The sequence below is a fragment of the Andrena cerasifolii genome, chromosome 14, assembly GCF_050908995.1.
Source record: "Andrena cerasifolii isolate SP2316 chromosome 14, iyAndCera1_principal, whole genome shotgun sequence".
NCBI lineage: Eukaryota > Metazoa > Arthropoda > Insecta > Hymenoptera > Andrenidae > Andrena > Andrena cerasifolii.
In genome coordinates this window covers 10,420,709-10,434,984 of record NC_135131.1, presented here as the reverse complement: position 1 = coordinate 10,434,984, position 14,276 = coordinate 10,420,709, and the positions used below count along the sequence as shown (strand labels likewise).

General features: G+C 38.7%; 3 protein-coding genes across 5 annotated transcripts; 1 reads left to right on the top strand and 2 right to left on the bottom strand.

The window, feature by feature from the left end:
- The first annotated feature begins 1,356 nt into the window (after positions 1–1,356).
- Positions 1,357–3,738, top strand: LOC143376355 (2',5'-phosphodiesterase 12). Its single transcript, XM_076826597.1, has 6 exons — positions 1,357–2,358; positions 2,465–2,604; positions 2,673–2,959; positions 3,043–3,195; positions 3,274–3,394; positions 3,457–3,738. Exons 1-6 carry the CDS (start codon positions 1,526–1,528, stop codon positions 3,717–3,719), a joined length of 1,797 nt encoding a protein of 598 aa, XP_076682712.1. The 5' UTR covers positions 1,357–1,525; the 3' UTR covers positions 3,720–3,738.
- A 1,201-nt stretch (positions 3,739–4,939) lies between these two features.
- On the bottom strand, positions 4,940–8,913 carry LOC143376689 (uncharacterized). Its single transcript, XM_076827288.1, has 6 exons — positions 8,099–8,913; positions 7,752–8,022; positions 7,548–7,684; positions 7,226–7,453; positions 6,937–7,144; positions 4,940–6,859 (listed from the first exon to the last, which is right to left on the bottom strand). The coding sequence occupies exons 1-6, from the start codon at positions 8,579–8,581 to the stop codon at positions 5,229–5,231; spliced, it is 2,958 nt and encodes a 985-aa protein (XP_076683403.1). The 5' UTR covers positions 8,582–8,913; the 3' UTR covers positions 4,940–5,228.
- Positions 8,914–9,073: 160 nt separating this feature from the next.
- Positions 9,074–14,155, bottom strand: Hdac1 (histone deacetylase 1). Of its 3 annotated transcripts, XR_013087133.1 has the most exons (10): positions 13,747–14,151; positions 12,659–12,771; positions 12,459–12,576; positions 12,002–12,375; positions 11,777–11,924; positions 11,415–11,700; positions 11,088–11,316; positions 10,869–10,959; positions 10,646–10,785; positions 9,074–10,393 (listed from the first exon to the last, which is right to left on the bottom strand). XR_013087133.1 is itself a non-coding variant. In XM_076827290.1 (9 exons), exons 1-9 carry the CDS (start codon positions 13,793–13,795, stop codon positions 10,779–10,781), a joined length of 1,428 nt encoding a protein of 475 aa, XP_076683405.1. In that variant the 5' UTR covers positions 13,796–14,155; the 3' UTR covers positions 9,074–10,778. The 3 variants fall into 3 exon arrangements, 2 of the variants coding, with proteins under 2 accessions (XP_076683405.1, XP_076683404.1); XM_076827290.1 differs by having other exon boundaries at positions 9,074–10,798; positions 13,747–14,155; XM_076827289.1 differs by having other exon boundaries at positions 9,074–10,785; positions 13,747–14,150.
- Between the last annotated feature and the right edge of the window lie 121 nt (positions 14,156–14,276).

Genomic DNA, 14,276 nt, shown 5'->3' with positions numbered 1-14,276 from the left:
CAAAATTTCTCCGCCCTACATTCTCATTTCAGCAATCTCAGCACTAAAGGCAGCGGAAATAAATAAAAAATCAGTGCGGCGCTACATCTGCTTGGGAGCAGGTGTGCCGAGCCTGGCCAGTGTGTTGAGCAATTTGTAAAATAACATGTAAAACGTCGCTTTACAATCAATCATCGGGATACGTTGTTACTAAAGAAATCACCCCTTTTCCCCAATCGTTTAACTTGTAACAGTGTTACGGGCATTTGAAATTTTCGGGTATTACCAGTGGCATTAGTAACTATTAATTACGAGCAGGGACAAATCGCTAATAGTTTTCAAATGCTTCGTTATAAGAAGTTCCGTGGGAAAATGTGGTAAAGGAAATTTGTGTAGTAAAGGATTCTTTCTATCCTCGCTAATAAGTTTGAACGCGCTCCGACTACTTATGGGATTCTATGGGATTCGCTCAAACTCTGCTAGGTTGTAGGGGACGAGATTCTGAATAAGTCTTCTTATTGAAATTTTCCCGTGGGACGTCTTATAACAAAGTTACAGCTTCCTGAAAATTTCCAAGTGACTACTGGTGATAGAAGGTTGCCTATTCACAGGCGCTAGTCTCTAATAATTTTGTAACGCTTATATCTCCGTTACACGATGTCGCGGGAGAAAATGTTATTAGAAAAAAAGAAGGTTCAGTTTTTCGTCATCTATGTGTTTTTATAGTAGCCTTAGCAATGCATTGAAATAGCCTAATCAAAGTTAAAAATCGTTAGATCAATGCAGTTTAGTGTCACCATCGACAAAGTATAGGATAGATATTCCGTCTTATACCTGAGCAGTTCGTGCCACACGAACTGAAATACCGACTTCGTGAAAAATCAGAGGTTTCGACGCGCCCTCCATATTTAGAAACGGTAAGACTGGGAACTAATACAACGCAATCGCCGAAGCATCGAAAAGTAAAAACAGTCGAAAACAGTGTTGAATGGTATTGAATCGTGTTGAACTTGCACGAACTTGTGTTTGCCACGTTTCTCGTCATACTATTCTAATTGATTGTAATATCTGTTTATCTGAAAATGTGCATTTGGGTAGTAAAAAAAATAATGTATATTCAGTGGCTCACAGCCATAATCGTAGACTAAAATCGCATAACATTTTTACAATTAATCCAAACAACTTGAGCTCTTTTAGAAGCTAGAAAGATTAGTTTGCTAAGTGACGTCGTTTTGAAAAAAATGCAATTGGTCGGAATAGCAAAAAAAATAGTAAATGACGACTTTTAAAATTTGTTCTGAAATCAGCGATTTTCGACCTTGTCTCTACTTTGTCGATGCTGCCAGTGCTGCCACGGACCTCTTGTGGTAAGTTCCAGTAAGTTCAGTAGAAACGTAAAAACACAGTCGAAAACAGTGTTGAAGGTGCTGCGTGCAACGTGTAAAGGCACGGTGATTTACTGTTTACTGTGCCCCTACCCAAATCTTTTTATATTAAGATTGGATAGTTTATAAGCTATCAGGAATATACAACATGATAGTATAGAATGTCAATATTAACGCGTACTTTCTACTCAAGATGTTTAACCTCCATCCCAACGGTCTCGAAGCTTGATCAACATTTCTATAAAAATTACTCACGGCCAAAGTTGCAGTTAAACATGAACGAGGCTCTTCTGAGATACGAAGAAGGCAGCGACAACTTCGAGGTGTCACTTCGCTACGTTAATCCTGACTTAAATCTGGACCGGCAATTCAATTTCAACAGGAACGTGAACGAGCCTATAAGTAACTTTCTTCGCAGAGTGGATGCGAACATCAACAGCTACACGATGAAAAAGCTAAACAAAAAGAAGAAGAAACGGCCCCACGAATTGGAATTGGTGAATGATATGATGGATAGTTTTAAGAACAAAACTATTAAACTCGTCAGGGACAACTCTGCCCTTGACGGTGACATTATTTGCAGATCAATTTTAGAAGATCCGTCAAACATAAAGCTGGTCATTTTTGACACCGAGTACATATTAAAATGTAACGTACCTTGCATCACCAAGATGGAACTCTCGTCGAGCATTTTAGTCGCTTTTCCCACTTATCCCTCAAGGATCGAATCGGTACACGTGGATATAGCAAAGTCAGCTTTCGTTTGGTACAAACAAGAGAAGCAGGAATGGATCCCTGTTGGCGAAGATTATTTATATATACCCAGTATATCTGATATGGGATGTAAATTGAAAGTAAAATGTACGCCAAAGAATGACGAGCAGGTTGGACCGTCGATAGAAGCTGAATCTAATACCGTAGTAGAAGCTGGTCCGGGTCCTTGTCCCTTTGAAATCAGACATAATTTCACAAACTCTAAATTGTCAGGTAAAAGGTAAATATTTTCATTGAAACAATTAACTTTGAAATCTAGCCTTTCAGGTTTCGTCCTGTTCGATATAGTTCTGTTATTAAATCTAATTTTAAAGGTGGAATTGTAGTTTCAGAGTAACATCGTATAACATATTGGCAAACATATATTCGGAAACCGACTTATCCAAAGACGTTTTATACCCATATTGTCCGCAGTATGCCTTATCCATGGATTACCGAAAATCACTGATTCTAAAAGAATTAATGGGTACTTATCTATCTCTTCTTTTTATTCAAATCGATGGGCGAATTGAAATGATGATAATATTTCTCCAGGATACCATGCCGATGTAATATGTCTTCAAGAAGTGGATAAATCGGTTTATGTACAAGATTTGATACCATCTCTGCGTGCGTTGAACTATGACGGTGTGTATAACGCCAAAAATGATTTACGAGAAGGACTCGCGATATTTTATAATGGAGAGAGATTCGATAAGTTAAGTTACGATTACAGTGTACTGGCTCAAGGTACAGATCTAGAGGAATTCAATTCTGTTTGGTCACGAATCGAAAACACGAATGTGATACAGGCATTCTTGAATAGAAGTACAATTGTTCAGGTATTAAAACCAGAAATCTCCGTTATACTCTAAAACAGAATTCATTGCGAATCAATTACACACAGCTATAAATCGTGTTGCAGATGGTAGCTCTACGATCTAAAGAGAACTCTGAAATCTTAATTGTTGGCAACACGCACCTATATTTCCGACCAGAGGCCGATCACATACGTTTGTTGCAAGCGTACTATGGCCTGGTATATTTACAGAAATGTGCCAAGGAAATTAAGGAAAAGGTATTACACGAATCATGGAAGTTGTAATAAATTGAATTGAATATAAATTCGCGATTGTAACACGCTATAAATTTTCAGAATCCAGAGTGTAATGTCAGTATCTTGTATTGTGGAGATTTTAACAGTGTTCCAGAGAATGGAGTTTATCAATTAATGACTCAAAACTACATACCAGAAGACTATGCCGATTGGAAGTCCTGTAAGTTACTTTGATTAAAATTTCTAATTTATCTCGAATACATTCCTGGCAATTTGTTACAGGTCCCAATCAACACGTGGAAAATATATCCCTCAAGCACGATCTTAATCTATCAAGCGCTTGCGGCACTCCAGAGTACACGAATTACACAGCTACCTTTTCTGGATGTTTGGATTACATATTTTATGAGAAAGACCATTTGGAACTTGAACAGGTCGTACCAATGCCCAGCGAAGAGGAGCTTAGTTTATACAAAGGTCTTCCTTCCGTGGTGTTCCCGAGCGATCATATTTCTCTGTGTGCCGATTTAAAATGGTCCCAATAAAGGAATTCACTAAACATAATCATTCCTGTACGTTATTACAAAATATACCCTCGTCGCCTCGTAATTCAATGCATAACTTTCCCCGCATAACTCCTCGGCATATGAACCGATATTGATAATTTTTTTTTATTCGGAAGAGGACGGTGATCCCATCCTACACTGCCTCTTATTTGCAACTTTAAGGCGATGCCTTTGAAGCTGAAATTTAGTATACCTCTTTCCACTTCATGTTCTCCTGATATATTGGCCAAAATCTGGCGAAAATTTTCAGAATGCACAAAATTGGGCTTTGTAACAGGAGAACATGCCGTCGAAAGAGGTGGCACTAAGTAACGTCTTCGGAGAGAGAATCGAGGATGCCTTCGAAGCTGAAATTCAAAATACCTCTTTTCGCTTCATGTTCTCCTGATACCTGGGCCAAAATCTGGCAAAAATTTTCAGAATGCACAAAATTGGCTTTGTAACAGGAGAACATGATGTCGAAAGAGGTGGCACTAAGTAACGTCTTCGGAGAGAGAATCGAGGATGCCTTCGAAGCTGAAATTCAGAATACCTCTTTTCGCTTCATGTTCTCCTGATACCTGGGCCAAAATCTGGCAAAAATTTTCAGAATGCACAAAATTGGGCTTTGTAACAGGAGAACATGCCGTCGAAAGAGATGGCACTAACTAATTTTGTATATATAATGTTTGTTGATAACTGCTTTCTGCAGAGGACGTGTAATAAGTGTATTTCATGTTCTGTTTCGGTGCTTTGCTAATAAAAAAATGTCTAACCTAACAAATTTCATTTTCTGGGGACATTCCCTCATCTATTTTCCCTTCTCACTTAGAATTCCTTACTGCTAACGTAGAATATTGTAGCATAAGCACATTTCAAGTAATTTAAATGTACAATGAATTTTCTACGTTTACAGTACCAGCCGACTTTCCGTTTAAATTTTTATAAGTATAACGGAACAGCTGAGAATTTCTTTCCTTATTCAGAATAGAATACAGAAATAGCAAACAGCTCCCTCTCGCGTTCACCGGGTAATCGTCGATCTATCGGTATTACCATTTCTGTGCAGAAAAAATGCTGTAATACCGACTTATTGTTCTCTGTATGCATTATTCTTTCAAATGCAACTTCAAATATGCTGATAACTTTGACAGATTTGTCGTACAATCTGTTCACGACAAGAACTAACTTTCACAAAGGGCAGAAGGGAAAAAAACACATTTCGTTTAGTGTAAAAATATATTTCTAATTGATTACGATTATTCGCGGGCAACGGGTAAAAGAATAATGATATGTACGGCGACATACAGCGCAACCTCGTAACATAAATATTATTTTTCAGTATTACAATAGTTCTTTTACTGTACATATTTATGCATTACTATAATACAGTCGAAAGGAACGGCAGAAAATATTGCAACATTAATTAGTAACTCCTATCCACAGAATTAAGTCCTTACAAGTATATTATGTCGCAATGTATTATTCCTAATCAGGTCTCTAGGACATTTAAATATTACATTCTTCATCTACAATATTTACATCCACAGACTTTAGATCCCTTTGTTTCAACTTAACGTACTCCCCTCCTATAGCGATATTCGAATCCAGTGAAATCGCGTTCGCGAATTCTTGCCCCGATAAGTATACATTGCTCTCAATCAACGGCGCTTCGACAAAATCATTTTTATGCGGCGTTTTGCTAAACCTCCCGTTCGATTTGCCCTCCAAGTTCTCGTTCAGATTTCCGTCCAGCTTGGAACATTTCTCGCCTTCATCCTTCACCAAAGCAGTGTTAATCAGATAGTCGGTATCCTTGTCAGAAAAATTACTCGTAACTTTCTTATCGGTGTCATTCTCATTTGCAATTTCTCGTTTCTCGCGTTCGTGGTCCTCCAAAATGTCCCTACGTATTACTTGAATATTTTTCTCGATTTTAGCCTCGGATAAAACAGATGCGTTTTCTATTTTTGTCTGATTTCGCATTTTCAACGCGATGGGCAAAGAATATTCGTACTGTGCCTTTTGATCTTCAGACTTCAAGCTTGTCTTTTCCTGTAAATTAGAATTGGTATCTTTTGAACTATTATTCTGTTCAAGTGTGATTTCGCTATTTTTGATATTATCCTCTAATTCATTAACAGACTCCCGCTGCACACGTTTCGTTAAAGCATTTAAAATAGGACCTTTCGGTAATTCATTCGAATTGCTCAGTCCTACCTTTGCTTCTTTGATTCTTTCCTCGTCAATCTCTTTATTACTCAATGCTCCTTTATCTACATCCTTGGCAGGAAGAGAGTTTTCATTTCGAGTGTCCGTTTGAACCTCTTTGTTATTTTCATTTTTGGAGTCTGGAAGCTTCGCTGTTAAATTATCGACCTTGCTTTCCTCATTAAACTGAGTATTCGGTAATCTTATCCCGTCAGATTTTTTATCAGAATCTGTCTTATCGTTTTCTTTTAATTTATTTGAAGATTCCTTTTTATCGTTAGTATTTACGTCTGTGAGATTATTCTTTGCTTCCAGGACCAATACTTCGTTAAAAGTTTTCAATTTCTTTTCAGTTTCCTTAAGCTTTTGCGTATCCTCTATTATTCTCTGCTTCTCCCTTGCGATTTCTTGCTTCTGCTCCTTGATATCTTTCAATATCTCCTTTTGCTCCTGCATCATTCTTAATTGCTCCTGTTTGTGCTTCTCCAAAGTCTTTCTAAGTTTCTCGTGCCTTTCCGCGGCCATCATGTTAGCAACCTCTGCATCGGCAGCTAACTCTATTTCCTCTTTTTTAATCGCATCAGAATTTATATTATCAATTTTCTGCATGTCTACAAAATTTTCCTTCAAATCTACAGCATTGATCTTGCCCTCTACTTTCGTGGTGGCCGATTCCACCCCCTTTGCGATATCACTCTTCATCGTAGTCTTTGATTGTTTATGAAAGTCTTCGTCCATCGTCTTCTTCTCCGCCGCATTTCTCATTATTGGAGCAAACGTGATCGCTGCACTTTCAACAGGCTTTTGCGTTTCCACTGCTGGCTTCTTCGTGACAACTATGCGTTCCACTGGAATTGGAGGCTCCTGCCGTACATCGTTCTCCTTTAGGTTTAACGACCTTTCAGGAATATTCAACTCTGGCAGCTGATCTATTTTTTTTTTTCAAAAATTATTCTTCTCGTTACTATTATACAGAATTATTATCGTACATAGAAGTATTCAATACCTTTAATATCAGGAAGAATTTCGGGGTTGTTAGGAATATTTACTATCGCGCCAATCTCAGCCTTGTTCAAATTTATCGGTAAATTATTAATCTGATTAACAGGTTTGTTTGTTATCGCTAATGCTTTCGAAGTAGTAGATTCTTCCAGGGCGTACAGATTCGCGTACGTACTCAGAATCATGATGCATATGCCGGTAAATAAAATTACCTAAATATACGTCGATAAGAACACGTTAGCTGCGAACAAATAAGGGATAATATAGTTCGTGGATTTCCTTGTTATTCTTACTTGTGCCAGTAATCTCTCGTTGGTATGTTTGCTGCTGATAGATATGAAAAATATTGCCGGGAATATTAAGCATATCATTACTCCGATTGTAGATCCCACTAAACCGAGGACGAATTCTATATTCGGTATTAGGATACCAGTAATTAATGAGACAGTGACGATTGCGAAGGTGAGACACCTAAATCTTGCTTCTGGCAAATAATTCATGGAAGGCTCGTGAGTGTATATCTGCAAGAAATTACACACGTCTATATATGTATGCATAAGTGCCAGGAAATGAAATTATTCTACTGTTAATGTATATCACTGCTTCAATACAAACCCTGCGAAATAAAAGAGAGTTTAAACTTGCACGACAAGGAAAAATGACTAGAGGGAAACTAAATGCAATGGAAAACACAAATCCCATTTTTATCATTTCGGATGACAAGCTGGGTTCAAAGCTCATTAGTATGTTGCCTACAAATTTAACAAATAAATTAGTAACACTCCGAAAAAGAATATTCACTTGAAATTCTATACATACCTGTGAAAGGCTGCGTGCAAAATGCAACGTAACCGAAGAATCCAACGCACAGATACACCATGGTGCATATATTTAACGCCCCCCGTACAACTTCGTTCATCTTTTCCAACGATACGTTCGGAATGGTTTCATATATTTCGAACAACTGAGTTTGGCAAAACAAAGCCATAGAGAAGATGGGTATACATTGAAGTATTCCGGATGGTCTCCAGTAATAAACATGCTCATACCAATCTTCGGCAAAGATGTGTTGCACAGACTCCGTCACTATCTACAAACAACGAAACAAACGTAAGTAACGTAAATTATATTTCAACGATTTGTAATTATGAAAATGAATCGCTTACCTTCAACACAAGACAGAGGTAAAAGATAATCGTCGCGGTGCAAAGACTGGATAAGCTGTCGATATTTCGAAGTAATCCTAAGGGTAGAACTATGAAGACACTGGTCGTTACGAGCAAACTAGTCCTGATATCTTCCGGGTTCTTATTTATCACTTTCCCTACGATCTGCGGTCCTAAATCACCCATAACGACGAAGAAGGCGATGCAAGTCCCGACGAGGAAACCAATAATGAACAGTTCTACCAAGAATTTCCCCATATGACCGAACACGTGGAAAGCCAGGAGCTCGAAGTTTCGCCTCCTCGACATTACAGCTGACTTGACCAGAAAATGACAAGCGAGTCGGGACAGGATACAACTCACTAGTAGAACTAAAGTAGCTAACACAACGCCGCATTGCTTGAAGCAGAACGGCATCGCGAGGACGCTTACTCCGATAATGCTGTTCGCCAGAGTCATAACGTGCGATAATTGAGAAATCATTTTAATAATTTCCGCGAGCCCAATTAATCTTATTTCGGGAATATTCAGCACCTTCCGTGCCTGTCGATGGTCGAGCTTCCCTTTCCTGAATAAATCCTCCTCGACAAAATAGATAGCAATATTATGCTATTTAATGGAAACCTTAAAACTTTATAACATACATAATGTAATAATCATTCGCGCATTGTTTCCATATCCTAGAATATAAACTCTCTTGACTGCGAGGTTAGAATCGTTATCCTATCAACCACTATCATACGCCCAGCGGTATTACGTGTGAAACGAGTGGTGCATGTCGTTATCATATTGGATGTATCAAAGTCGTGATTCGGGCGTCACGGTTTTGATGGGACGCACTGCGTGTAACAGAAGTCGAGAGAAACCTGGAAACCAGCGAGCGCTCTGTCGGCCTTTTAAGCCTGCCACCATTTTGACTCGGACAAAAGACACGCTCCGTTAAGCCCGCGCACCGATTAAGTAAATTCGACAATCCACGCGGTAGCTTTCTTTATTTTTTATTATAAATATTTAAAAACATTCGTGTTATTCATGTCTGGACATAAATATATATATATGTATGTGTGTATATATATATATATTTTTTAATGTATATCGTACTTGATCTATCTCGAAACCGACTTAGATATACGCAATAGTTATACCGAATTTGTCTTTGTGTCGTGTTGTGGATGATTAATTACAAGTAGTGGTACGTACTTAATTACAACTAGATAAATCGACATCGATTCTCTTTCGATCGATTATCTGCCGTCATGTAGCTAGTCGAATTTAACATCTGCTTTTGAATTATTCTTGAGGCGCAAAGATTGTAATTTTATGTACACAAAAATCATTAATTTATTCTTACTCTCGTACGAGTGCCTAAAGTAATTACGGTCGGAGGGTAACATTGTATGAATGCATCGGCGAGACGCTTCTTCCTCCTTCCTTCTCGATTCGTTCTTTTATTTTTTTTGTCGCTTTTTCTTTTTAACCGAACGAGAGTACTAAATTGGCAACCGCGGTGCACATACATAAATCGACCAAGTCACATACATATAATTTTGAACTCTTAAATTTGCCGTTACTTAATTTACGATTAAGATTCTACACCTATGCTTGAATTCAATATGTTCATTGACCGTCCTAATTCCCCCATACTTTCTTCCATCGCTGATCATTAAATTTCTTCCATATAAAATAAAATACTTTACATATCAAAAAGAATATCGGTATTGTTATCATACAGTATTATTGCATATATAGGACTTCGTTTAAATCTGATTTCCATGTTATGTACAAGAATAGGAAGCAACGAAAAAATTTCTCAACCCATAAATACTTGCCCGTTGTACAATCGCGTTCTCATTCGAATTTAAATCATGCTTGTTGCTGAATCAAGATCACGCTACGAGTAAACGGATACGAACAGAAAGGGCTACGAGTGTCCAAAACGTTACTGTCGTTATATTTCTGCATGATTTGTCGGAACGTGCGCTAACTGGAAAAGCTGGGTATCTTGAAAAGATGTCATTATGATCTCGACGGGAGCATCGAACGGGAGTTATAAAATTTGATCGTTCTCAATCTCTGCGAATGTTCTAAGGAGTCTGAAATGTCTAATTAACTAATTAAGGGACTAAACCTAACTAGGTTTGCTTGATATAAACGGATACAAGGATTTCGGGCGGATCATAAAATTCTACTGTTAACGGGGGTTCAAGATACCATTTGCTCATAACGTGGTTCCAAAACTATACCAAGAACCGGCCACTCGGTGAATTATCAATTATTAAGAACATTGGAAAACGTCTGTAAATTCAATAGGACAAGAATTAAAATTGTAGAGCGCTGAAGTCAATTACACGCTCATACGTGTACATGATAACAATGTCGCTTGCCACGAATTCAATCGATATATGTGTATATATATCAAACATTTCTATCAAAGAAGTACACAGCTTCCGAATAGAAGAGTAAAAAAAAAGCATAATGATGATTTTAGAATCGTATACCGAGTTCGAGGCAGCGGACATCGTGTGTTCCTTGACTTATGTTACCTACACTTATCTATACTTGATTTAAATAAGGACTTTTCACCAATTTTTTTAAACGATCAATGACAACCGTTTATCAGGGATTCGCCCCGCCATCCTTCTTCGACTCCTCATTTGTGACATTTGCTTTCTCGTCCTTTTCATTCTCTGCGGAGCATTACTGCTTGTTACACAAAAGGCTATGGAGAGATAAAACTATGCTCGTGTACAGGGAGATTTAATATACACACCTTTTGGTTCTGATTTTATGTCTTCCTCCTTTTTGAGATCACTTTCTATTCCCTCTTGTCCCTTCTCTATACGAGGTCGTTTTCTAGAACCCTTTCAGAAGAAAAGAGAATTGCTATTTAACTATATATTCAACGCCGACGTAATTAAATACAGCTGTCTGGTGAAATGAGAGCACGGACTAACAAGTCGTTTATGTTTGCTAAAGTAACGAGCGTTACCTTATACGACCTGTTGTCTCTTCGCCCTCCTTCTCCCTCATCCTCGCTGTCGCTATACTCATTTTCATGCTGTATCCTTTTGTCCAAATCTCGTTGCGGTAATCTTTCATCCGGATTCACTTTCTCTTCAGCCTCCGAATCTTCGATAACTGCACCGTCTTCGGGAATCGGTTGAACTTGTACGCCCGGCGCGTGGGGTAACATTCGCAGGTTCTCGAATAATCTGGTCCTATGGAAGATTAATCGAAGACGTCAAGTATTTCTGCAGAAATCCTAGCATATTCCGTACAGGATAAATTTACTTTTCTGGAACACGGAAATACGTACTTAATCTTCTCCAGATATTCAGGAGTATTTTGATTCGCCATGTTTGAAGGGCTGATGTGCAACTTGAAATCGGGTCCAAAGTATTCAAAGTAATCATTATAAGGTAACTCGTTTGCAATTTCCGAGCCGAGAGCTACCGATGTTTCGTATGTCCAACATCTGGATACATTTCTGATCGTATATCCACCACCGCCAACCATTAAGAAGGGAAGATTATATTTCTTTACAAACTCGACGCATTTACCGTGGCCTCTTACTGTTAAGTTGAAGCAACCTAATCGATCTCCTGTGAACAGCATGTGCCAAGTTAGATTCAATCTTTCGCCCTTTAAAATTGTACACGGGTACGTATAAAGCTGTACCTGTTAAGGAATCAGCACCACATTGTAAAACCACCGCAGAGGGCTGGAAGGTTTCCATCACTTTCGAAATAATAGGTACAAATATTGACTCGTAACTTTCATCGTCCATACCATCCCTTAGCGGTATGTTGACCGCGTAATACTTTCCCTGTACAAAAGAGTCGAGTTAGTTTTTCATTCTTTAAGAGCACAAAATTGTTCCTACACTGACAGAAAATCTTTTACCTTCCCTGCCCCGATATCACGAAGATCGCCGGTACCAGGAAAGTATTCGCCATACTTGTGGAAAGAAACCGTCATTACTCTATCGGTGGTATAAAAAGCTTCTTCAACACCGTCGCCGTGATGGACGTCAATATCAATATATAAAACTCTCTGATGATACTTGAGTAGCTCTAATATCCCCAGCACAATGTCATTTACATAACAGAAACCAGATGCTTCGCTCTTCTTGGCGTGATGTAAACCGCCACCCCAATTTATACAAATTTCTGAGGCTTGCTTGTTAAGTTTCACAGCGGCTGCTACAGAGCCACCCGCCGATAATTGACAAAATTCATATAAACCATCGAAAACAGGGCAATCTTCTCCTACATTAACTACAAAAGAAAAAGAGGATTTTATTACGCTTTTCAAATGCGACGCTAACTATATTTCTACTACGCCAATCGTAAGAGCTTACATCGTTGCATTTGTTTGTTATACTCTGACATATTATCAGGCCTGATAGACCTTAAAAACCTAATATATTCGTCGCTATGGAATTTTGTCATTTCATCTGCAGTAGCTTTATGAGGTCGCTAAACAAGAGGAACACGAAATCATTTATACACAGTGATGGATTACAAAGAGGAAGGATATCATGGGATTAACAATTCTTACATATATCTCCATTTTTCTATAAAGACCATAATTGAGAAGTAAATTATGCGTCATCCTTATACGATGTGGCTTCATGGGATGCCCTTGTCCATAGTAATAATTTCCAATATCACCTAAACCAGAATATTTTTTTCAAATGCTTTATGATGCTACGAGAGTTTACAAGGGAATAAAAATCTGTACTGTGAGTCTCCAGCAATTTTAAAAAACTTAAAACCTATGTCTGCAATGCTTGCTACCGGTACGGTCAGCCGAAGTGTACTTGAGAGTCTCTCGCGTAAACGATCAAAAAACAGTGTTATCTACCGTGTAACCGATTGGGAGCCCATTGTTTCTAAGGGACTCGCGAAGGGTTGAAGGAAAACCCGTAAATCTGTGCGTCTGTGCTTGTATTAATAAAAAAATCTATGATTGCTTGGTATTTCGTCATAACCTACAATCAATTAGTTTCCCCCGGAAAATTGACACTCCGAAGTAAAAATTGCAGTGCTACTAAATGAAACATATATCTAGACGATACAAGCAACACGCGAAGTATATAATCGAAGGAGAAATAATATTTATAATTGATGTTGCGCTGTTACAAAGACGGCTCGTTAGATTTCGTGGATTTAATAGGAATTCGTATAACGGTGCGCATCGTAGTTCCATAAGCGCGGGAATAATGCAACTAAAAACATATGTATTGTAAAATAATAGGGAAATGTTGAAGAGCAAAGGATGAATGGCAATTGCCCGAGTAAATAGGGAGATAAAGCCGACGCTCTTTCTTCGTTCGAGTACGGTAGCATGGACCTACACTTGAGAGTCTCTCGCCTTAACGCGGCAAAAACCGTACAAGAAGCTCGAAGCAACGCGACAAAATTGCAGCATTGTGAACGAAACGCGAGTATTTTGCGTAGGTTTGGAATGGACGGAGCTTAGAAGCGCGGAAACGTATCGAAATTCGGAGCCCCGGGCGAAATAAATGTGTTGTACGGGGTACAAGCGCGGACGGCACAAATACAGTTTGACAATCCCCCCCGTGCGTGTATGATGTTTTCGCGGGATCGCGAGTCGCTAGGAATTTTTCGAATTTTCTCACTCACTGTCATAGTAGTAGCAGACACGCTTCTTGCTGTGAGGTATCGTCGACATTTTGCACCGATTACTTTCTGCTAAATTGTAAAATAACTGATATGAATCAAACGCGGACCGCGGAGTGTCGCGGCACCCACCGACAGGACACAGCGTCACTAGATCTGTTCTCTACGCGTGCGCACTGTCCTGTAGCCAAGCTTTCAAATTTATCGGACAGATGCCGCTATGCTTGAAACGCGACCTTAACCATAAAATGAATAAAGTTGAGAATACGCATGGCGCTGCTAAAATTAAACCAGAAATATTGAAATCTACTCGAATCTACTTAGTCTGGGGTAATGCGATCTCATATAGAAAACCCAATAAAATCAGTAAATTCATCACGAGAAACGACGAGGATGTATTGAACGTTAATATTTTTTTACTTCTCGCACGGGACAATGCTTCGCGAATGTTCAGAATTTTTTATTGCGAGGTGCAGATGTCAAGTCTGTGTATTTATGCATAAATATGTATGCATGCCACGCGCCGAGCAAAT